This window comes from Sinohyriopsis cumingii, chromosome 17 (assembly GCF_028554795.1).
Source record: "Sinohyriopsis cumingii isolate HCF-2022 chromosome 17, ASM2855479v2, whole genome shotgun sequence".
Lineage (NCBI taxonomy): Eukaryota > Metazoa > Mollusca > Bivalvia > Unionida > Unionidae > Sinohyriopsis > Sinohyriopsis cumingii.
In genome coordinates, this window is record NC_142977.1 from 113,589,442 (window position 1) to 113,615,668 (window position 26,227).

Below are 26,227 nucleotides of genomic sequence, written 5' to 3' on the forward strand. Positions count from 1 at the left end.
AGGTACTTACATCCATTAGCGTCTCCTCTGTCAGTTCTGGAGCTATAAATGTGATAGGACCCTCCATGTTGGGTGGTGACTGGGTGTACATAAGAGACGGTGGGGGTGAGATTTCTGAGTTGCGGCGGAAATAGCCAGAAGAGCGCTCTCCCCGTTCTGCTGATCCTGATTTGTCACTATCAGATGAGTTCACTCGCTCTCGTTTCACTCCATAACCTTGAGCAAATGGGATTACAGGTCCTTCACTTAGTTGACCTGTAACATTATAATATCACAAGTAAAGCATATGTGATACTCATAGAATTCAAATAGGAAAGGATCTAATACTGAATTTATGAAGCTACTTAATAATTTAAAGCTTTTGCAAGCCTTTTTTTGACCAACACTTGCATTATTCAATTTGGAATTATTTTTTACTACAAAATATTTGGTCAGATGAGAGATGAATCTATTGAAATACTGTTTGTAATAGGTGAGTCTTTTTCTCTTAAATGATGAAATTTAAACCATGCATATCCAGGGGATGGGATGCAAGACCAATGACCGTGTGGTAGCAGTAATGTAAATGTGACAGTCTGCATTACAAGAGGTTGCCAGGCTTTTCTCTGCACAGAATCATCATGGTTGTGCAGAACAGTGTGATAGATTTTCTTGGTTCTCCAGTACATTAGGTTTAACCAGGCTATCGTCATGTGATTTACTCATGCTCTGGTTTTAGTCTGGCATTAAGAGAATTTTATGCAAAGTGAATGGGCCGTATTCCAAAATATGTAACTACTATAGCCACTACTTTTCATTTTTGTGATAGTACTTGTTGTTTTACCAGTGTCCATTTGGCTCTGCTTAGAAAGACAGGTGCCATATTGTTGACAGTAATAGTAAAGTACTTCCACAAAGAGAAAGACATGTGCTATATTGTTGACAGTAATAGTAAAGTACTTCCACAAGGAGAAAGACATGTGCTATATTGTTGACAGTAATAGTAAAGTACTTCCACAAAGAGAAAGACATGTGCTATATTGTTGACAGTAATAGTAAAGTACTTCCACAAGGAGAAAGACATGTGCTATATTGTTGACAGTAATAGTAAAGTACTTCCACAAGAAGAAAGACATGTGCTATATTGTTGACAGTAATAGTAAAGTACTTCCACAAAGAGAAAGACAGGTGCCATATTGTTGACAGTAATAGTAAAGTACTTCCACAAAGAGAAAGACAGGTGCCATATCGTTGACAATAATAGTAGAGCACTTCCACAAAAAGAAAAGACCATATTGCCATATTGTTGACAGTAATAGTAAAGTACTTCCACAAAAAGAAAGACAGGTGCCATATTGTTGACAGTAATAGTAGAGCACTTCCACAAAAAGAAAAGACAGGTGCCATATTGTTGACAGTAATAGTAAAGTACTTCCACAAAGAGAAAGACAGGTGCCATATTGTTGACAGTAATAGTAAAGTACTTCCACAAAGAGAAAGACAGGTGCCATATCGTTGACAATAATAGTAGAGCACTTCCACAAAAAGAAAAGACAGGTGCCATATTGTTGACAGTAATAGTAAAGTACTTCCACAAAATGGTAAAAATATGTCACAGCCAATGAATAATTCAATACTACACAAGGTTTCAGAGGTGTATCTGTATCAATGAAATTCACAGAAAGTGATGTTAATATGTTGACTTGTATTAAAATAAGGAACCTAGAACAATGTATTCAAGTTGTTATAGCTAAGGATATGTAAAGGATATGCAACATCTAAGAAAAGAATATATGACACCTAATTAAAGGATATGCACTCACATAGAAAAGAATATATGACACCTAATTAAAGGATATGCACTCACATAGAAAAGAATATATGACACCTAATTAAAGGATATGCACTCACATGAAAAGAATATATGACACCCAATTAAAGGATATGCAATCACATGGAAAAGACTATGACACCTAATTAAAGGATATGCAATCAGATAGAAAAGAATATATGACACCCAATTAAAGGATATGCAATCACATAGAAAAGAATCTATGATGCCTAATTAAAGGATAATGCAATCACATAGAAAAGAATATATGATGCATAATTAAAGGATATGCAATAACATAGAAAAGAATATATGACACCCAATTAAAGGATATGCAATCACATAGAAAAGAACATATGACACCTAATTAAAGGATAAGCAATCACATAGAAAAGACTATGACACCTAATTAAAGGATATGCAATCACAAAGAAAAGAATATATGACACCTAATTAAGGGATATGTTAAGCCTAAGAAAAGAAAATATTCCTGTAACCAAAATCATCTAAATGGAGGAGGATGGTGGTGTTGGTAATGTGATGAAAATGACAAAGATTATGGCAATGGCACCAAAATGACAACAATACTAAACAATAAATATTGTCAAATAAGAGACTGTTTTGAGTGTAACAATACAATTACAGGTTGAGATCATGTGTAGTTTACCATGTAAATGTGGTCCAAATGCGTCCCTGAACAACTGCTGTGACAACAGGCTCCTTCCATCCTCGGCAACGTTTCTGAATTCTGGTTGTGTCTTTGAGACATGCAGACCCTTCAGATGTGTGGCAATGGCAACTATAAATAGAGAATAAAACAGCAATGGCAACTATAAATAGGAAATAAATTAACAGCATTTGTTTCAAATTAAACTTTTCTACACAACTTTACAGTGCAAACATAAACCAGGTTATATATTCTCGTCCTTCTTATTATCAAAGGCATGTACAAAACTTTATGGCCTTAAAAACAACTCCCATTTATAGAGAGCTGGATTCAACAGACTGTGTGAATGGTAACATTAACTGACATTCATATTTATCAACAACAATATTCAACAGTGTGTGAACAGTAACATTAACTGACATTCACATTTATCAACATCATTATCCAAAAGACTGTGTGAATGGTAACGTTAATTGACATTCATATTTATCAACATCAATATCCAACAGACTGTGTGAATGGTAACATTAACTGACATTCATATTTATCAACATCAATATCCAAAAGACTGTGTGAATGGTAACATTAACTGACATTCATATTTATCAACATCAATATCCAAAAGACTGTGTGAATGGTAACATTAACTGACATTCATATTTATCAACATCAATATCCAAAAGACTGTGTGAATGGTATCATTAACTGACATTCATATTTATCAACATCAATATCCAAAAGACTGTGTGAATGGTATCATTAACTGACATTCATATTTATCAACATCAATATCCAACAGTGTGTGAACGGTAACATTAACTGACATTCATATTTATCAACATCAATATCCAACAGTGTGTGAACGGTAACATTAACTGACATTCATATTTATCAACATCAATATCCAAAAGACTGTGTGAATGGTAACATTAACTGACATTCATATTTATCAACATCAATATCCAACAGTGTGAACGGTAACATTAACTGACATTCATATTTATCAACATCAATATCCAAAAGACTGTGTGAATGGTAACATTAACTGACATTCATATTTATCAACATCAATATCCAAAAGACTGTGTGAATGGTAACATTAACTGACATTCATATTTATCAACATCAATATTCAACTGACTGTGTGAATGGTAACATTAACTGACATTCATATTTATCAACATCAATATCCAACAGTGTGAACGGTAACATTAACTGACATTCATATTTATCAACATCAATATCCAAAAGACTGTGTGAATGGTAACATTAACTGACATTCATATTTATCAACATCAATATCCAAAAGACTGTGTGAATGGTAACATTAACTGACATTCATATTTATCAACATCAATATTCAACTGACTGTGTGAATGGTATCATTAACTGACATTCATATTTATCAACATCAATATCCAAAAGACTGTGTGAATGGTAACATTAACTGACATTCATATTTATCAACATCAATATTCAACTGACTGTGTGAATGGTAACATTAACTGACATTCATATTTATCAACATCAATATCCAAAAGACTGTGTGAATGGTAACATTAACTGACATTCATATTTATCAACATCAATATTCAACTGACTGTGTGAATGGTAACATTAACTGACATTCATATTTATCAACATCAATATTCAACCGTGTGAATGGTAACATTTACTGGCATTCATATTTATCAAAGTTAATGCAATTAAATACTTGATATAAACCTTAATTTGCATGCTTGCTTATTATTAGGTCAATTTTCAAAGAAGCAATTCAAGAAATTACCATCATGCTTGACCAACATTTTATTTTCAACAAATTTTACAACTTACGCTGCTTATAGGAAAGAAATTATTTGTTGCAACTGTTAAATTCAAAAGAATTATTATGTTATTTAATCAAGTACAAAGAGAAAAAGAAATGACAAAATCCACATAACTGACAAAATCCACATAACTGACAAACTAGCACTGCCATCAAATGCAAACAAAAACAGCTAATCCATCCAGAAAGCCTCCATTTATTTACTCACCATTTCCATTGAACTCCTTAGCAAAAATGTTTTCAGGTACATTGCTGGCTCTCTGTGACCATAAATGGGCTTCAATGGCCCCATTGTTGCTTGTTGGGTACTGGAAGGAACCAGGAACCTTAGTAGGGGACCCCTGGATGGTGGGAAGGGGAAGAAGAGCTGATATCTGTATGGGGGAGAGACGTACAGGAGTGGTGTCTGAAATAGTATAGTGGAAATGTGTGTAAGCAAACTGACAACTACAAGTCTATTTCCCTCTGTACACAACTTCTTACTTGTAGTTTAACTTCCTCATTCAGTTTTATAAGATCTACTGTTAATGAGATCTTATCTTTCCAAATATAAGACAAATTTCCAAACAATGATATGAAAAATAACCTTGTATTATGCATAAAGCACTTTTATCCATCTGTAAAATAATACCCTTGCCAAACAAAATACCTATAACATTAATATGCATGCAAATGACATACCTATTAAGTTAATAAGCTTGCCAAACAACACACCTGTGAAGAGAGAGAGAGAGAAAGAGGGGGGAGGGAGAGAGAGAGAATCGTTGAACATTTCTATACATGAACTGGCACAGATACATTCGCTTTTTTGTGTGTGTGTGTGTGTGTGTGTGTGTGTATGTGTGTGTACACACACACTGTAACTAATAAACATGCAGGGAATCTATTTATAAAGGACATCAGAGAAATCATACTATTGTCCACTGTACACAAATGTCATTATAGAAAAGAAAATGTACATGAGCTTCAGAATTCCATTATAAGCAAGTGTACATGATATATGTATCATTGCAAGAGTTTTATAAAGACTAAAGATGTCAATACTGAAATTATGCACATATAATTATCTTCCCTTACTCGATCTCTTCAGAGGAGATGTGTTCATACTGAGGGGAGGTGTGCTGCTACCTTGACCACGGGGAGAGTTGGACACACTTGATCTACGCCACTGCCCTCCCTGTCCTGGTGGTGTTCCAATTGAAAATTGAACTGAAAATAAAATTTACATGAACATCAATATTAGTTGTTCATCAATTAACCACATTACCAACAAGATGGTATAGGTCATAATTATTTTTATTTTTTAAACTTTCTTTATTCATATCATTACACAGTTCAGACTGATGGCACATCTCATGATTAATGTCTAAGCAATGCAAGGTTGACAGATCAATGTCCAAGCAATGCAAGGTTGACAGATCAATGTCTCAGCAATGCAAGGTTGATAGATCAATGTCTAAGCAATGCAAGATTGAGAGATCAATGTCTAAGCAATGCAAGGTTGACTGATCAATGTCTAAGCAATGCAAGGTTGACAGATCAATGTCTAAGCAATGCAAGATTGACAGGAAAACAAGGATGGGCATTACAGCATCAATTCATGTACTGGAATTCCAATCCATCTTGCCACTTGTTTTAGATGCTTTAGAAAACTTCCTGGAACTGAAAAATTTCCCTTAAGGGTTTTGCAAAAATTATTCAAGTTATTTGATAATGTACTGCATAATTTCATTAATATCAATGCTGATCCTTCTCATTGAATTAAATTACTGCAATAACATTTTCAGCCAAGGTATTGCTGGCCATCCTTCAACTTCAAAGATGACTCTGAGTACATGAGTGGCTGATCAGGCTTATTTGTACTCTAAACTGTCTGTGGCAGACTGCTGCATGGGTTTGCTGTATCAAAAAAGGATGTGCTGATAGGCTTATTTGTGCTCTACAGTGCCTGTGGCAGACTGCTGCCTGGGTTTGCTGTATCAAAAAAGGATGTGCTGCAGTTCTGAGATTTACACTGCTCATGCTTCTGCACTGCCACTCCATTTCTCCTCCATTCAAAGTTTCTAGCTCCAGTATAGACAAGACTGTGTCAGGTAGAGTGGCCATGTGTGAGATCTTCTCAAGACCCCAGTCAGCGTTAAGCATTCCAAGGATGATATGATGGAATCTTTGAAGCTTTTCTTCTGAAAACCACCGAGATTGCTTTCTCTCCTTAGGCTTGCTATAAAAGATCTTTGGTAGTCAATCTTCTGACATACTGAGAACGTGGCCTGCCCATCTCAACTGTAATTTCATCATCTGAGTGTAGATGCTTGGAATGCCTGCCCATCTCAACTGTAATTTCATCATCTGAGTGTGGATGCTTGGTATGCCTGCCCATCTCAACTGTAATTTCGTCATCTGAGTGTGGATGCTTGGAATGCCTGGAAGCTTGGAATGCCTGCCCATCTCAACTGTATCATCTGAGTGTGGATGCTTGGAATGCCTGCCCATGTGAAAAATTCAGTGTCTGGGAACCTTGTCCTGATTTTTGGTCCTCATCTATGATGTAGGTGATAACAACTATCTTAAATGTGCTGACTTTCTTTTACCTTACCAAACAGACTTTGCAAGTGGAGTTGTGAATGAACATATGGCACTTGTAAACTAAATCTATTAATTCCTAAAATGTCCCTTCCAAAAAATGGGAATGCCAACATTAAGACGGCTTGCAATCTAATTCAATGGTCATTTTAAAATAAGACTACCTTTTTCTCTAAAACTCCTTTTATGTCAGCAGAAAGTATAAAATTGAAACACTGAGACTTGCATCATTTTCTTGTTTCAAAATCGATCTTAATATATGATGCAGACCTTGGACTAATTGTTTTTCTAGAAAAACAAATTGAATGAAAATATTTTGAATATTATTGAGATGACAATGTGAGCAGCATGACAATAAAGAGGTGTATAAACCAAACAGATGTAACCAAATAGATGAACCAAAAGATATTATCAAGTGAAAGATCTAATAAGACAAATGAAAATCAACTGAATAAGTAACAAATGAATGTGTAAGACATTTACCTGGTGGAGAGAGGGACCCAACATCAGGTGCAGTAAGTCTAGTTTCAGACCCCTGCCGAACCAAACTAATTTCCTTCTTATTACAGTCCTGAATTAAAGAAAGAGGATATTAGTAACCAACAGACAAAAATTAATCTAAACAGATGATAATGCTATGTACAGCTACGCACAAACAAATTAAATGAATCAGGCAGATAAAGACATGTACAAATATGTGCTGAGACACAAATAAAGACATGAAAATGTGATGTACAAATACTAACTGATCAGGTAGACAAGTATAAATATGTACAAAAACCTTAATGGCCATGTGGTCTAAAATGCTTTTCATCACTGCTATCTCACCTCTGTCTACATGGGTTAGAGTTTCAGGCCAATGTGGGTGAGTGCGAAAGATTGCAAGCAGCTTCCCGTGGGTTGGTGGTTCTTTCTAGGGTTTTTCAGGTTTCTTCCTCTGCCAGTTATATTTACTGCCATGTTAAACCCCCAACAACAACAATGGTGTTAAATCCCAAACAAAAACAATGGTGTTAAAACCCAAACAACAATGGTGTTAAAACCCAAACAACAATAAAAATATATACAAATATGAAATGGATCAGACAGGTAAAGACAGTACAACTATGTACAGATAATAACCGAACCAGCCAGATAAAGACAAGTACAAAATGTACAGATATTAACTGGATCAGGCTGATAAAGACAAGTACAAAATGGACAGATATTAACTAGATCAGGCAGATAAAGACAAGTACAAAATGGACAGATATTAACTGAATCAGGCAGATAAAGACAAGTACAAAATGGACAGATATTAACTGGATCAGGCAGATAAAGACAATTACAAAATGGACAGATATTAACTGGATCAGGCAGATAAAGACAAATACAAAATGGACAGATAATAACTGAATCAGGCAGATAAAGACAAGTACAAACATCTACAGATATTAACTGAATCAGGCACATAAAGACAAGTACCAATATCTACAGATATTAACTGAATCAGGCACATAAAGAAATAAAGAGCTGAAATAGGTAATTTTACCAAATTTGCATTTTATATATATAGTGTAACACCAAGTACGCATCATTCCAAATCTTTGTTACATAGAATATAACACTAAATATGCATCATACCAAATATGCGTTATATGGAATATAACATTAAATGTATTGGATTTTTAATGTAGCTTTAACAATTTTTCAGTCATATCACTACGATGTCTGCAGTGTGACAGTTATAGTGATGTCTAGCACTGGGATATCATGCCACAGACATATAATATGATGTCCCACCCTGTCACATTATCGTGACACCAGGCCGACCAGTCCTAACACTAACCTCTTAATGCTGAGCACCAAGCGAGGCAGCTGTTAGTACCATTTTTGTAAGTCTTTGGTATGACTCAGCCAGCGGTCGAACCCACGACTGCCCGCATCTGAGACGGACACTCTAATCACTAAGCCACTAGAGCGGTCTATACATACAAGATAAGTAAGGATAAGGAAGTTGTTCTCATGCATAATCTTAACGCTGGAGAATGACATTATTCTGATGGTATATATTAGAATGCAATGGGCCAAATCTGGCACTCACTAAGATATGCAGTCAGAAAATGCAGGCTACAGGTATCAGTAAAACTTATATTCTTCATAACAGAACTAAAAAGAAAATATTTTTAGTAAAGGTCAGGCATTGCTTACGGAAAGTTGAAATTAACAATAATATCTAACACCACCTAAAAACAAACTGATTTTATTCAATCAATTTTATTACTTCAAAGATGATAAACAATATGCAAATGAAGTATCATACCATTTTCTGCTGTGTCTCTGCTCCCATTGCATCCTGCAGTTTGTCCACAGCTAATGGACTGGCTGGTGAGTTACCCATCATTCTCTCATATCTGCTCCTTTGAGTTGGCACAGGTATGGGCTCAGTGGTCATAGCCGATGGTGTAGGGCTTGTAACCTGGAGGCTTGATGGCCGACTTGCATTTTGGCTGCCACTAGAGTCTTTCTTGAACATAACTTTCACTGCAGCTGGATTGGCTGTAACAGTGTTCAGAGATGGGGGTGGGGTATCACTGAAATAAGTATACAATATTTAGTTTTGTGTGGTGGTAATCACTACATTGAAAACAATCATTAACTCAATCAAAAAGGCACGAGTACCTGCTATCACATTTTCTTTGATTTATTTCGGATGTTGGTGGTCTAATTATTAAAAAATGTGGGTATTTTTGTTCCGACCATGAGTTTCTTGGAGTGAGTGGTTTTTTTTGTTAAGGCCATTAGTTTATTTGAGTGGATATTTGTTGTTAAGGCCCAGATTTTACTGGAGAGGGTATTTTGTTGTGAAGGCATGAGTTTTTGGAGTGGGTATTTTGTTGTCAAGGCCATGACTTTCTTGGGAGTGGATATTTGTTGTGAAGGCCATGACTTTCTTGGAAGCGATATTTGTTGTGAAGGCCATGAGTTTCTTGGAGTGGGTATTTTGTTGTGAAGCCACGAATTACTTGGAGTGGGTTATTTTTCATTAAGACCATGAGTTTATTGGAGTGGGTATCTTTTGTCAAGGTGATCAAACTCATTTAAAAAAATATTCAGTAATTCCACAATTGGCAAAGATTTTAGAAATAATCTTTTTATCAACTTAGACAAGGCTTTTACAAGAATGATGATCTTACCAGAGCAAAATCAATATCAGAAATGCAATTAAATAAATTACTTTGATTGCATACAGATATTATGATCATTAATTACAACACTGCACAGTTATTGATAGCTTGCAACTGTACATTTTCTTTATTATATTTTTATATTTTTTTCTTGAGTTACAAACAACAATTTATTCATAATAACACCTAATGTGTAAAGGGTTAGGGTTAGGGTTAGGGTTATTTTCCTCTACTTTTGTAAATTTTTCTTTTGAAATTTATGTATTTTCCTTTCAAAAAAAATTACTATCTGGTTTGCATCATGTTTACAAGGAAACAACCTGTGTAACCTAAACCTGTGATGATAAACAATGAGTCTTTCCCTTGCTTTCCTTTAAAAAGAAAATGTGTATTAAAAAGGAAAGAAAAAACTCTTTACATAACATACAATTTGAGAACTGCAAAATGCAATGAATTTTCAACAATATGGATTGAAATGCCTGATCACTGGATAGCCTGATTTGGCTCAAAATAAACCCACTGAACTGCCTGATCACTGGATGGCCTGATTTGGCTCAAAATAAACCCACTGAACTGCCTGATCACTGGATGGCCTGATTTGGCTCAAAATAAACCCACTGAACTGCCTGATCACTGGATGGCCTGATGTGGCTAAAAAAAAAAAAAACCTTGGACAGATTGATGATTGAATGGCCTGATATTGCTCATAAAAAAACCCACTGGAAGTTTGATCACTGGACAGCCTGATAGCTCATAATAAAATAAAATAAAAACAATGAACAGCTTGACCATTAGACAGCCTGATTTTGCTTATACAAAAACCCACTGGAAAGCCTTATCATTGGACGGCCTGATTTTGCTCATAATAAAATCCACCGGACAGCCTGATGATTTTAGTCTATTTACCAAGTTTACTTAAAATTGGATAAAAAATACAGTCTTATAACAGGCTGGCTCCATCAGATGGAAGATCACCACAATAATTATAAATCTTGCTCAATAATGAACTCATCCAAGAGCTTGGTATCAGAAATATGACTTCCAGTATGGAAACAGGATCAGCAATCAGCTGCAAGATCTCCTCATTAACAAGCTTGAAATTTGCTAGATAAAGAACTTGTCTGATATCTTAAGGATATAAACAAATATTTCCAGTTTGAACAAAATCAGATCAAACCATAGCCATGTGAATGATAACAGACCAATGCTGATGGACACATGAGTGCCAGATGGTGCAACAACATTGGTTCACTTGGCATAATAGCTGATGGACATGAGTGCCAAACAGTTACATACCAATGACTCACCTGGCATAACAGCTGGTGGACACATGAATGCCAGACAGTGCCATACGAATGGCTCACTTCTGCAAAATAACTGATGGGCATGTGAATGCCAAACAGTGCCATAATAATGACTCATTTGGCATAATAACCAATGCACACATGGATGTCATAGAGTGCCATACCAATGACTTGCTTGATCTAATACTCAATGGACACATGGTTGTCAAACAGTGTCAACCAATGCCTATTCTGGCATAATACCAAATGGACACATGGATGTCAAACAGTGCCAGCCAATGCCTATTTTGGCATAATAATAGCTGATGGACACATGGATGTCAAACAGTGCCAGCCAATGCCTATTTTGGCATAATAGCTGATGGACACAAGGATGTCAAGCAGCACCATACCAGTGACTCACTTGGTCTAACAGAAATGTAAGAATGATATAATAAAGAAGCATTACCTGCATCCATGGACATCTTCATCCATCATTTTATCTTTGTCCAGCCCATCTGGTACAAAAGAAAACAAATGAAATATTATATTATTACAAAACCATTGTTGAAATGTTATTTTATGATTTTACATAAAAATAATGCATTAGATATTCAGTGTTCATTCCATAACTGAAAAAAGGGGCCCAGGGCCCTGTCTAAGTTAAAAAAAGGGGCAAATGGCCCTGTCTAGACAAAAAAGCTGGGTTATTTAGAGCACACAAGTACCTGGGCTTTTTTCTTATCAGAAAAATTCAAATTTCAATATGTCTCCCTTCCACAGGCTTTCCATTTTTGGGTCAATTTCTGTATTTTATTTGGAATACTGGAGTCTACATATTTGCATTCCTGTATATTACTTTGGAAATAAACAAGACCAAGGCCTTGTTGTCATGATCAGAATACTGATGTAAAACACATGACCTTGATCCATAGGTCAGGAGTGAGCAAGCATGTCACAGAATGAATTCTTTGCTTCATAATGATTAATCCATTATGAAGAAATTTATCAAGGTTTTTAGGAAATATAAATAAATTTTAATCTTGAATGAAAAACATAATATAAATTTTTTATGACCTTGACCTGAAAACAAAAAAAATTTGGAACAGAATACTGGCACATACGTTTTTGATTATTAATGCAATAAACCAAACAAAAGTGAATTGTGGCAACAGCATTAGGTCAAGGCAATATAAAGTGAACTTCACTTTCTGGGTGTATTTAGGCAAAATGACAACTCTGTGGGCAACTATTTTTGCCTGGATTGCCTACCTAGCATGGAACCTGGGCTTAGCTCCATAACGATTTATCCCCTGTGTGAGATAAATCTATGAAAGAGTTTAGGAAATATAAGCACCTGAAAAAATAATCAATAAAACTGTAATGACAACTTTCTAAAACAATGACCTTGACCCATGGTCAAAGGTGTGCATATCACGGAATGAACTGTTTTAGGTTCATGATTCAAGCCAAGCTTGATAAATAAACTGTTAAGGTGTTTAGCAAGTATAACCAAATGAAACAACTTTAACTCGTGCATTACTGTAAACTATACCATGACTGTGACCTCAAGGTCAAAGGTATGTAGTAAGAGTACCTCAAAACAGTGTTAGCTTCATAATGATCCGTCTCATGAATGAAGGATCCATCAAGTCAAGGAAATATAAACAAATGAAAAAACTTAAGCCAAAAATGTAGTGCAAACTTTTTCCATGACCATAATACCATGGTAAAAGTTGCAAGTATTCATGTCATAGAACGTGTTCATAATGATTCATGCCAAAAATGATGAGAATCTATCAAGAGATTAAGCAAACATAAGCAAATGAGAAACTTCTATGTAAACCTTTACAAACTGTTGCTGACAACACCAGCACCACCACCACCACAAAAATCACTGCTATGTCTTGCTTCTCACTATGGTGGGCTTAGTGACAATGAAGTGTTTTGCTCAAGATTCTATCTTTATGTGGTCTGTTCATGATCATCAATCACAATGCTCAATTAGAGCCCAAGCTAATCAGTCAATTTGCTAATACAAATCAGTCAATTTTGTTCTCACCTAAGGAAATAGATCATTCTGTGATTCTTCTGCAGACACACAATCAGTAAGTTACCTTGAGTTGTGGTCAATTCAATTAGTTGGCAATTAACAATAGTAGTATTTTTCTGGGGTCTTTCTATATGCCCCATACAGGCAACTTTCATCAAGAATTACAAATTATGGTCAATGGCTCAATGGTCTAGTGTGAAATGAACACTGTATACTGGCTAACTGGATAATGATGCAGCATGTTTATAACTGCTAAATAACATGAAGTTATTTATATTCATGGTTTTAAAACAAAATATTCTTGAAATAAAATCATTGTGAAGTTTGATGAATTCACTTTTATCATAGCTTATGCCACACATACTAAGTTTGAATGAAGACAGAAGGACTAACACTACCATTATCTCCTTAAAAAAATGCATTTGCGAGCAAAGTTACAAAACTGTACGCAACAGTGTCTTAGCAATTACAGACAGATAGATGAAGGAAAGAATGGATGAACATATATAATGAATTTATGAGCTGGAAGTTTTAGCAAAATCTGGCCACAAATGATGAAATGCAGCTAATCAAGAAATAAATTATTAGTTTTACATGTTTTATAAACTTTCTGGAAATTCAAAATTTCCCTGAAGGTTGTTTAAAAAGTGCTGTTTCATCGCTTATTGCACAATTTCATTCATATCAACCATGACACTGCTAAAATATTCTCATCTGAATGGCATGCTTAAGACTGCTACGTATGAACACCATACTGACCTGATACGTCAATGCCCATTTCCTCTGGTACCATGACAAAGTCCTAAAACATAAAAGAATTTTGCAACATTTATCTTACAATTAACATCACAATTAAATTACATCCATCTCAGTCCTGACACAAATACAACAATGGCTGACTTTTAGCTCCTGTTAAAACCAACATCAATATATTTCTGGATCAAAGGATTTGACTGTAATTCCACTCAGAGATGAATACATGAATGTTATGAAGCCTACAGCAAGAGAACAAGTTCAAGGTCTTTCTACATTCATAATAGCAAAAAAACAATTTTGGCAGCTAAGTGCTGCATACAAATAATTACAGTACAACAATATTTTGTATAAAGAAAGAGTTTTCCTTCCTGACACGTTCTTGGTTACATGTTACAAGACAGATCTTGGTAATGAGCCAGACTGCTTATCTTCCACAGCACAGAGATGTCTAAATTCATAACATTGCATGCACAACAGAGATGTATTATAAATTAGCATGAAAGAACAGAAACTGACATTCTGAAACTAGTAAATGAAACTAACCATTTAATGTCCCAAGCTGACTTCCTTAGAGTGTGAAAAAAGGACATAGAAGAAATACAAAATCTGTCTTAAGAATAATTATTTTAAAGTAACCACTTGACTAGAGAGACCAAGCATTTGCCTCACTTCTTTGACATAGGCTGGACAGTGATATTCAACAATCATCTCAAACCATCTGAATGCATGGCATCATCTAAATGCATGGCACCATCTGAATGCTTGGCACCATCTGAATGCATGGCACCAGCTGAATGGATCCTCTGGATGCATGGAATGTCTTGTACAATCTTATTCAAACAACACTATATGCCAGCTTCTTGGCAGTAAAGAGTAAAATTTACAGAACTTGCTGTCTGTTTATGGCCAATTTATGAGCATAAACATCACATGTATCTATCAGAAAGGCAACAACATTAAATGTACCTAGTATTAGGGAATTAACAACATTAAATGTATCTATTAGAAAGGAAACAACATTAAATGTATCTATTAGGGAGGCAACAACATTAGATGTATCTATTTGGAAGACAACAACATTAAATGTATCTATTAGAAAGGAAACAACATTAAATGTATCTTTTAGGGAGGTGACAACATTAAATGTATCTAGTATTAGGAAGACAATATTAAATGTATCTATAAGGGAGGTGACAACATTAGATGTATCTATTAGGAAGACAACAACATTAAATGTATCTATTAAAAAGAAAACAACATTAAATGTATCTTTTAGGTAGGTGACAACATTAGATGTATCTATTAGAAAGGAAACAACATTAAATGTATCTATTAGGAAGACAACAACATTAAATGTATCTATTAGAAAGGAAACAACATTAAATGTATCTATTAGGAAGACAACAACATTAAATGTATCTATTAGAAAGGAAACAACATTAAATGTATCTATTAGGGAGGTTACAACATTAAATGCATCTATTAGGGAGGCAACAACATTAGATGTATCTATTAGGAAGACAACAACATTAAATGTATCTTTTAGGGAGGTGACAATATTAAATGTATCTATTACGGAGGCAACATAATTAAATGTATCTATTACGGAGGCAACATCATTAAATCATGGTTGCCACGCTTTTCTCAAGATAAATTTTGAGGTCATTTCCTGGGTTTTTCCAGGATGAAATTACTTTTATCAAGGTTCACATATGACTATTACTGAATGGAATTAAAGAACATTTTAGATATAAAACATGCATTTTCTAAATCTAAAGATATTTCTCTTTCAAGACTCTCCAAAAACATCAAAGTAAGAAAAGATGATCATGTACAAAACCAAAAAATGTGTCACATGACCCAAGTTTGAAAATATTCCTATAAACTGGCATGTAAAGTCATTTCAATGTACATAATAAAAATTCTAACTTTATTTTGCTGCATTATGTTGCTAAGTGGGAACAACATAATGGACATTAATTATGGTTTGTTTCCTTTTTGTTTCCTTTCCAACCTTTCATTCTTAAGAATTCTATAGCAATATATATATATATATATATATATATATATATATATATATATATATATATATATATATATATATATCATGGAGAGTAACATTTCCTTTTACAGAAAAAAAAAACAATAAACGCAAATAATTAGAATCTTGTCTTGTAACAAAGAGTTTAACCCTGAATTTATCTGTGCCAATAAAATCCCAAACAAGATTTTTCAAACAACCTAATCTCCTTACAACGATCTGTTAAAAATCCATCATTTAAAAAACATTTTCAAAAGGGATGATTTAAATTTTGACAAAAGAACTTCAAAATTATATACTTTTGAATAAACAAGGATGGAATTTTTGTAAAATCAACTTGTCTTCTTGTAATTCATTAATCAGTCCCCAAACCTGTATTGATACTGGGGCTTGTATCGTTTTTAATATATAATACAAGGGACGACAATTTCTCATTTCAGCTCTGAGATTCAACAGTTTGGACTACAAATTTGGCTTAAAACAAACAGCAGTCCATTTTCTAATCTGAGTTTCCTCCTAATATTCCCATCCCATTTTTCATATTTGGACATTTATGTTGTGTGTGTGTGTGTGTGTGTGTGCGTGTGCGTGTGTGTGTTTGTGTGTCATTGCAACTGCATATAAAAAATTGGGAATTTGCCACAACCGTGAAGTAGCGACATATGGTAGTCGCTTACCAGCGGGCCTAGAAAATTTAAACTTATGTTATATCGACTCATACCTACTTGAAATCGATAGGAAAAGGGTTTATTTTCTCAGAAATGGCAAGTATTAAAATCGTTATGTCATTAATACACAGACAGACAAGACGAAACTACGGTGTAGATGAAATCTGATGCAGTACTCGCCATTAGTATTACTAGTCACATGACTTCACAAATCTCAAATGACATCGGATGTCAACAGCAAACTCCTTTACAATGTTGTTGTACGTACAGAAATTCAATTACATTCAATGAAAGTCAGATATTTTTTGTAAAAATCAGCAATCTGACAAGTCTGATTTATGAAGCAGGGGGCACAGTAGTCATAGTAGTCACATGATATAACAAAACTCCAGAAGTTGTTCTCGGAATATATAAATATGGAGAATTTCGTGTTTTGTTTTTGTATTTTTATTACAACTAGTATATGACTTTCGTTTAATATTTTATATATTTTTTCTCTACAACATTTGAAAATGTGGGTTGTAGATTTGTGTACTCATGCGACTAGCAATGCAAATTGTGAGTATCAGGTCACATTTCATCAACAACATAGTTTTATCTTGTCTTTCAGCAGATTAAAGACAACAGTTTTAATGCTCACAATTTCTGAGGACCGCTCTGGGTGGCCTAGTGGTTAGAGCGTCTGCCTCGGATGTGGGAGGTCGTGGGTTCGATCCACGGCCAAGTCATACCAAAGACTTACACCAATGGTATTAACAGCTGCCTCACTTGGCGTTCAGCATTAAGAGGTTAGTGTTAGGACTGGTCAGTCTGGTGTCAGGATAATGTGACTGGGTGGGACATCATGCTACATGTCTGCGGCATGATGCTCCAGTGCTAGACATCACTATAAACTGCCACAATGCAGACATCGTAGCAATATGACTGAAAAATTGTTAAAGCTACGTTAAAAATCAAAATCACATCACATCACACAATTTCTGAGAAAATAAGTACCGGTAATTTTCATACAGATTTCATGCATGTATCACTCGATTTAATAATGTTTCAAGTTTGCTAGGCCATGCGGTAAGTGGCTACGCTTTCCAACCACCATATTGGCCCCTTGTGATGCTAGACTGGTTTTCACACCTTCCATGTAAGGAAAGATACGGATATCAAGCTGACTTTGAAAATAAAAGTCTACTTGACGAATCTAATCCACTGGGCATTTGGATTGACTCAGCACATATGTTTATTGCAAGCAACCAAATGATCTAAACTGAACCTCCGAATATTCTGGTCAGAACTCGATAAATTTAAATCAAGATCAATTATGTGATTGTTTCGGGCATTAAGTGGTGGTGGAAAATTCCAAAGATTTTCTCGACTTTCATCAATATTTGTGAAAGCAAATTTTTAGTAAATTATGTTTCTCCGAGAATACTTACCCGATCACATTAACGTTAGGGATATAAGCCTGCTACCTCTCGAATCCAGCCCTACTAAAAGACGAAAATTTGTCTTTTCTGTCTATCTCATATAGACCAAAGGGCAATAACTCTTGCCCCTTACCTCCCCTTGCCACCGCCAGGTGTCACTAGTTTTTTAAGCTGAGCGATATATATTATATGAGGATGCTCGCATAGCGGGGTGGTTGGGAGGGTTTTTAAGTAATGTGATCTGGTAAGTATTCTCGGAGAAACATAATTTACTAAAAATTTGCTTTCTCCTTCAAATACGTTCCCTGATCACATTAATGTTAGGAGAATAGGTAATAGGAGGAGGGAATGCTGAGCATCCTACCTCTACCCCGGGTACCTTCTAGGGAATGATGGCTGGATTCCACATTTGAACGATAACCCGTTCTCCTAATTTCATCAGCAACACAGCCTAGGGTCTCGTGATATGTGACCCCTATATTCAGTTAAGAAGACAGTTATTGAAATCTTCTTACCTACTAAATTTCACTGGTGAATCCAGTGAAGCTGATAGGCTGTGCTGATTGTTTAAAATGGGTCTGGTGGTCATCTGGGCTGCCGACACCGGACCTACCAGATTCAAGGTTTGCCTCTGCGAAGCCAAATCTCTGAGATAAAAACTGGAGAAGGTTGACTCTGCATGCCAGCCAACAGCTTCTATTATATCTTGGATCGAAACACTGCGTTCGAATGCAAGGCTCGCCGAGCTTGCTCTAATCTCATGAGCTGTAATCTTCATGAGGCGACTCTGATCTTGTGAGACCTCAGAGTACGCTGAGCGTATAACCCAATTGAGCCATGAAGCAAGGGCTTGAGGTGTGATATCCGGTTTACCAGCTTTGACCGGAAGAAAGAGGCACTTACGTGTGTCCCAACATGCCTCTGTGCGTTTTAAATAGTGCTTGAGTGCACAAACAGGATCTTGCATGGCTGTTGCTCTTGACTTATCTATGTAAGAGAGCGAGCGAATGACGATTCTTTGATTGCCAATGGATGGTAACCTATTTTTGGCTACAAAGCCTGGTTGCGTCAGGAGGACCACCGAACCATCTGATCTGAACTGAAGAAAGTTCGGGTCACTGGAAAGGGCATGTAACTTGCTCACCCTGCATGCTGAAGCTAAGGCTATCAAGAAACATGTTTTGTATGATAGTAGCTTTAACGAAGTGTGGGCTAAATGTTCAAATTTGTCTGAATTGAGCCATGTTAAAACCCAGGACAGATTCCATTTTGGAAACAGGGTGAGGGATTTTGGTTGATTGAAATCAAAATTGGCTAAAACATCTGACAGATCTTTGTTATGCCCAATATCACATCTACCATGATGGCGGAATGTGTCTGATATCATGGAGCAGTAGCCTTTGATAGTAATTGGGGCCAACTGTTTCTCCTCGAAAAGCCAGAGAAAAAAGTCGGCCAGTTGAGGGATTGAGACACTTAAAGGGACGATGTTATTGATATGGCACCAGTCCCTGAAAACATGCCACTTTCCCTCGTAAGCCTTCAGAGTGGAGGGCCTTCTTGTTCTTGAGATTCTCTCCACAATCGAAGGTTTAAATTGTTTGTCTCGCAAGGCTGTCCAGACAAGAGCCAAGCATGAAGAAGAAGATGGTCCAGGCAGGGGTGGAACACCCATGACCGCAGTTGTTTGAGAAGATTTGGGCTGGTTGGAATCTTCCTGGGTAGCTCGAGTAGATCAGTGACCCAGGACTTGTTCCATCTGAGAGGGGCAATCAGAATCATCCGAAGTTCTGACCCCTTAACCTCTGGATTATTTTTGGTACCAAAACCGTGGGAGGGTAGGCGAATGCCCACAACCCCTCCCAGCTGATTGACAGAGCGTCCATGGCCCAAGCCTCTGGGTCTGGAACCGGCGAGACAAAGGTGGGCAACTTGTGATTCCACCTTGTCGCAAAAAGATCGATCATTGGACGCCCCCAAAGTGTGCAAATCCGAAGAAAGACTGATTGATGGAATGACCATTCCGTGTGAATAACTTGACTTTTCCTGGATAGAGTGTCAGCCAAGACATTGAGTCTGCCGGAAATGTGTCTGATTTGTACGTTGATGTGGAGGTTGTCGCACCAACGTAGAAACTGCCAGATCAGAATGCACGTCTGGTGATTTGGTGCCCCCTTGTTTGAGGAGGTAAGTCACCACCACAGAGTTGTCTGACATAATGAGGACAGTTTTTCCTGAGAGTTGATCCTTCCTGAAATGAAAGGCATTGATGAGAGCTCTCATTTCTAAAAGGCTGATGTGGAAAGGCCTCTCCCCTGGCTCCCACGTGTTGATGACTTAGTGAAGTCCGGCAACAGTTGGGCACCCTAACCGTAGGTACTGGCGTCGGTACATACCGTTATCTCCGCTTGGGGCATCTCCAGAGGAATCCCCGTGGACATCCAACCGGGGTTGTGCCACTGATGCAGGAATGATCGTATCTCAGGCATGATCATTATTGTTTGATTGAGGGGACTTGAAAAGGGGCGCCATTGTGCCAGTAACGTCATTTGTAAGGGACGCATAAAAAAACAGCCAAGCGGGATCAAGTCCGCCACCACATTGAATAATCCGAGGAGTTGCAAGAATTCTCTCGCTAAAATCCACGTCCTGTTGGAAACGGACTCGATAAGTTCGACGATCTGGATTACGCGAGTGCGAGGAAGCTGTACCAGATTCAGATCGGTGAGAAACTCCATACCCAGATGGACAAAACGCTGGGATGGACGGAGATAGGACTTTTTCCAGTTCACGAGAAAGCCTAGATGATCTAAAAGTGCTAAAAGATCATTTCTGCCTTTGAGCAGAATAGAACTTACCATATGTTACTGGAGGATGTCGTCCAAGTACACTGCTGTCCCTGTAGATGAAGTCGAGCAGAACAGGGTGACGACGCAATCCATAACCTTGGTAAAAGCCCAAGGGCTGATGTTGAGGCCAAAGGGTAGGACCTGGAACTGATAAACCATGTCGCGGTAAGCGAATCGGAGAAATTTCCGTGATGCGGGGTGGATAGGGACATGAAAACATGTGTTGGTCATATCTAGACTGACGGCATACTCGTCCCGCCGAATGGAAAGACGGATTGATCTCGCCGTTTCCATCTTGAATTTCGGTGGTAAAATGTATTGGTTGAGGTGACTCACGTTGATGATCAGCCTCAACTTGCCGTTTGCCTTGTGGATAAGAAACAGCCTGGAATAAAACCCCGGCGATTGTGGTTTTTTCACAATCTCCACCCCCGTTTTCCTATGAGCGACTGTATCTCCTGTTGTAGAAAGGTATCCTTCTCCCGATTGGACGGTACATCCGTGAAGAGGGGATAGGAGGACAGGGGAGGGGGTTGGATAAATGAAATCCAAAGCCCCTCCAAATTGACCTGGATCACCCAATTGTTCTGAGAAAAAAAGGTGGTCCAGTGGTCCTGAAATTGCAGGAGGTGGCCACCCACAGATAGGCTGTCCGCGGGTGGTGGGGAGGGTATGTCAAGGCTTGATGACGGAGAAACTTTGCTTCTTACTGCCTCTGTATGGTTGCCTCGTAGCTAAATTAGACTGTTGTCTCCTGGCATTGGGTTGGGATCTATACTGCACATTTGATTGTAAGGATCCTTTGTCCCTGGTCCGCCAATCATCCCTCTGCTGTGGCAGGGGCTGATTTTTTCTAAACGCCTGCGAGGGTTGGGCGGCGAGTTGGAGGGACAGTTCCTAAGCTGCCTGCTTCCGAACTTCTTCAATTTTTCCTCCAAAGAGTAAAGGCGACCCAAACTTAGTCATCCGTAAAGCCAGAGTATGATGGGGCTTGAGCAACGTGGACCGCAGACATGCATCACGTCGTATCAGGTCTAAGTTGGCAGAAGCAGTCAACGCATTAGCCATGGGATGGTGAGCTGCCCTGTTAATAACTCTAGCAATCCAGGCCATCGCTTCCTGAGTCGGAAAATGGCTAATGAAGCCAAGTCTAACATTGAAGACGTAGCGACTACGTTCCGGACTAGCTTTGACGTGGCATGGAACACATTTTTGTCCACTTTGTAAAACCGTGGAGCGGACATGTGAACTGCTGCCATATTTTTTGTTCAGGGCTGGAATATCTGTACTGAAGGCGTCTGAATGAGTTTTGTACCAGCGACACGAGAACGTCGCTGGTACTTGGCTTTCTGAAAAGAACACCTTAGCATTCCCCGGATCACCTATTCATCCTGATAGACGATCATTGATCTCCTTAATTTTTGCTGACTGGGGGAAAGAGCCGGAAGAATGGCATCTCTTCCTCCCCGTCAAGATCTACAGACGCCTTAACTTTGCAGTCTTGAGTGGTGGTAGGAGGTGGAGGGCATTCTGAAGTTGCCAACACCCTATAAATTGCTTCCACTGCCACCTTGAAGCCAAACTCAGTCCATTCCATGGTTGGATCTGTGTACGGCTGATTTGCAGGAGTTTCGTCACTCTCACTGTGTGCCGAGTCGTGTTCTGGAATAGCTTGCATCTCTGGATAGAGCATACCAGGTACCACAGATGACGCGATTCCGTCATCCTTGACACTGTCACTAACTCTCCCTTGTGGATAAGCCATGAACATATGGACGGCCGGCCCTGTCAGCTGGTTTGTCTGGCTTGTGGTCGGCCTGAATGTTGGCAATGGTCCTGCTATCACCGGTACCGCCTGCTCCAATGGCCTGGCTGGACGGACAGATTTCTCACTAAAATCTCCACCATAGCATTGGTATGTTGCCGGCGGTACAGCTTGACGGACGGATTTATCACTAAGATCCCCGTAAATCATATTTGGTCGGACCATTTTAGCAATAGGGTCCCCATGCTGGTACAGCTGGATGGCCGGTGATGTAGAGGTTGTATAATGAAATGGATCCGATGGATCCGGTAAAAACCCCATGCATCCTGACTTACAGGCCCGAAGGCCATGCTTGGACATGCGGGGGGACTTATGCCCACTGGGCAGCCTAAAATTGGGGGAACATTCCTCCAAAGAGTCAGAAAAAGCTGTGGAAGCAAGCGAGGGAAATAAGGGTAATATCTGGCCTGATGTCAATAGCTGTGTCGTCGTTTCCTGGACCAAACGACGCATCTGTTCAAAGGTGGACTGTTGTACCCTGTCAACATTATTTTCCTCCATTGCCGCTGATGTTACTGTGGCTGATGGTTGCAAACGACGAACTTAAGGTGGAGGGGGGACCCCAACATCCCCCATTCCCTTTTTCTGCCTTTGAACTACATCAGCCCACATTTGCTCTGTCCAAGTATTACACACGCTGCATGGTATAGATGATGTACACTTGGTACATACAATACAAGAGTCATGGTTGTCTTCTTTTGCTTTGAACTTTTTGCATTTCATGCATTTGGTTGACATTTCTACTGAAACGACACAAGAAAAGAAAACAAAGCACAAATTAGCAAGTCAGCATGTTATTAATTCACTAATACCAAAACCATTACTAACGGAGTAAGCAAAATAAGTCAGTGTCGCGTTAACTCTTAATTGACAACATGAGTTCAGCGACAGCATGTGTAACATGGTCTTCAGTAGACAAAATCCGTAAGGGTGACAAAGTCACTCAATTTTGAAAAAACTGTTAAAATAATGTATACAACCTGTAGAAGAATGAGTGTCCAACGCAATAAATCCAAATTTAACTTCGGATGGACCACTTTAACACTAAGATGGCTTGGATTGTTTGGAGGTATAATGTACGTGTTATCAGTACAAGCGAAGCTTAAAAACTAGTGACACCTGGCGGTGGCAAGGGGAGGTAAGGGCAAAAGTTATTGCCCTTTGGTCTATATGAGATAGACAGAAAGGGCGAATTTTCGTCTTTTAGTAGGGCTGGATTCGAGAGGTAGCAGGCTTATATCCCTAACGTTAATGTGATCCGGGAACGTACTTGAAGGAGAAATTCAAAGACTTTTCACTGTCTGGAAAAAATTATCATTACTCCCAACTTTTTAAATGTATCTATTAGGGAGGGCATCAACATTAAATCTGTTGGTGGGCATCAACAAATAATGTATTTATTAGGGAGGTGACAACATTATTCGTATCTATTACAGAGGTAGCAACATTAAATGTATCTATTAGGGAGGGCATCAACATTAAACCTGTTGGGGGGGGGGGCATCAACATTAAATCATTTAGGGAGGGAATCAACATTAAATGTATCTATTAAGAAAGGCATCAACATTAAATGTATCTATTAGGGAGGTGACAACATTAAATGTATCCATTACGGAGGCAACAACATTATATGTATCTTTTAGGGAGGACATCAACATAAAATGTAACTATTATGAAGGTGGTTTCACTATTCTAAGTGCATCTCAGCAACAAATAAACTTGGGGGGAGAGGGAAATAAGACTCACCTCCGTAGGAGTACTACATCTGGACTCTGAGTCCTTTTTGCTAGTACCTAGGAACTCTGGGGGGTCCACTAGGTATTCTGTATTGACTAGAGTCTGATCCAATTTGCCACCTTTGAGAGAACACTGAAACAAAAAAAATGAACATTTTAAAAATATGTGTTTACTCAAAGTACTCTTTAACTAATCAAGAAACACCATCATTTAAGTGCTTTCCAGTTAAAAACAAAAGCATGCAAATTAAAAGAACTACTTTAATCAGCAGAGGATTGGTCTATTACTTTACAATGCTCCAAGTATGGATATAAAAATTTTATTAAGTCTTACTTAAAAATATTGACCTTACAGACTGAATTACTGGCTTGATGAGATAAAAAAAATGTCCACTTTAATGACTCAATTCCACCTGACAGACTGATTCAGTGGGCTGAATGAAAATTCCACCTGACAGACTGATTCAGTGGGCTGAATGAAAATTCCACCTGACAGACTGATTCAGTGGGCTGAATAAAAATATTAACTTTACAGATTCGGTTACTAGACTGAAGTCAATGCTCAGTGCTAAAATAATCATACTGCGATGAATATCAAAATGTCCACTTTAGAAAATCAGTTACTGGGCTTAAATCAAGGCTTAGTGTTGCAATATTATAATGTAATTAGTTTGCTGCAGTCTGAACAGCAGTCAAGAAGCAAACATCTTTGAATTAAGCAGATGTTATTTTGTTAAGTCAAAAAGTATGTTCTTATTACTTCATGAAAAACTCATTCTTGACAAAACCCCTCTGTATATAACTTCTTCCAGACCCCTTCATATACAATCTTGTCCAGACCTCTCCATATACAATCTTGTCCAGACCTCTCCATATACAATCTTATCCAGACCCCTCCATATACAATCTTGTCCAGACCCCTTCATGTACATCTTGTCCAGACCCCTTCATATATAATCTTGTCCAGACCCCTTCATGTACAATCTTGTCCAGACCCCATCATGTACAATCTTGTCCAGACCCCTTCATATACAATCTTGTCCAGACCCCTTCATATACAATCTTGTCCAGACCCCTTCATATATAATCTTGTCCAGACCCCTTCATGTACAATCTTGTCCAGACCCCTTCATGTACAATCTTGTCCAGACCCCTTCATATACAATCTTGTCCAGACCCTTCATGTACAATCTTGTTCAGATCCCTTCATCTACAATCTTGTCCTGACCCCTTCTTGTACAATCTTGTCCAGACCCTTTCATGTACAATCTTGTCCAGACCCTTTCATATACAATCTTGTCCAGACCCCTTCATATACAATCTTGTCTAGACCCCTTCATATACAATCTTGTCCAGACCCTTTCATATACAATCTTGTCCAGACCCTTTCATATACAATCTTGTCCAGACCCCTTCATATACAATCTTGTCCAGGCCTCTCCATATACAATCTTGTCCAGACCTCTCCATACAGAATGTTACTGAACAGTTCAAGTTCTAACCATTACTTCTGACCAAAAATAATTTTTTATGAAAGAGTAAA

General features: G+C 37.7%; 1 protein-coding gene across 1 annotated transcript in view; it reads right to left on the reverse strand.

Annotated features, from left to right (window-relative positions):
- LOC149779690 (serine/threonine-protein kinase unc-51-like) overlaps window positions 1–26,227 on the reverse strand; it is a 92,234-nt gene that overhangs the window by 19,227 nt on the left and 46,780 nt on the right. Inside the window, exons 13-21 of the mRNA XM_089940537.1 lie at window positions 24,695–24,817; window positions 14,148–14,190; window positions 11,805–11,853; window positions 9,188–9,458; window positions 7,369–7,456; window positions 5,380–5,511; window positions 4,511–4,708; window positions 2,478–2,609; window positions 11–255 (exon numbers count right to left, since the gene is read on the reverse strand). Of these exons, the coding sequence (XP_089796663.1) occupies window positions 11–255; window positions 2,478–2,609; window positions 4,511–4,708; window positions 5,380–5,511; window positions 7,369–7,456; window positions 9,188–9,458; window positions 11,805–11,853; window positions 14,148–14,190; window positions 24,695–24,817 (1,281 nt within the window). The remainder of the gene's footprint in view (window positions 1–10; window positions 256–2,477; window positions 2,610–4,510; window positions 4,709–5,379; window positions 5,512–7,368; window positions 7,457–9,187; window positions 9,459–11,804; window positions 11,854–14,147; window positions 14,191–24,694; window positions 24,818–26,227) is intronic.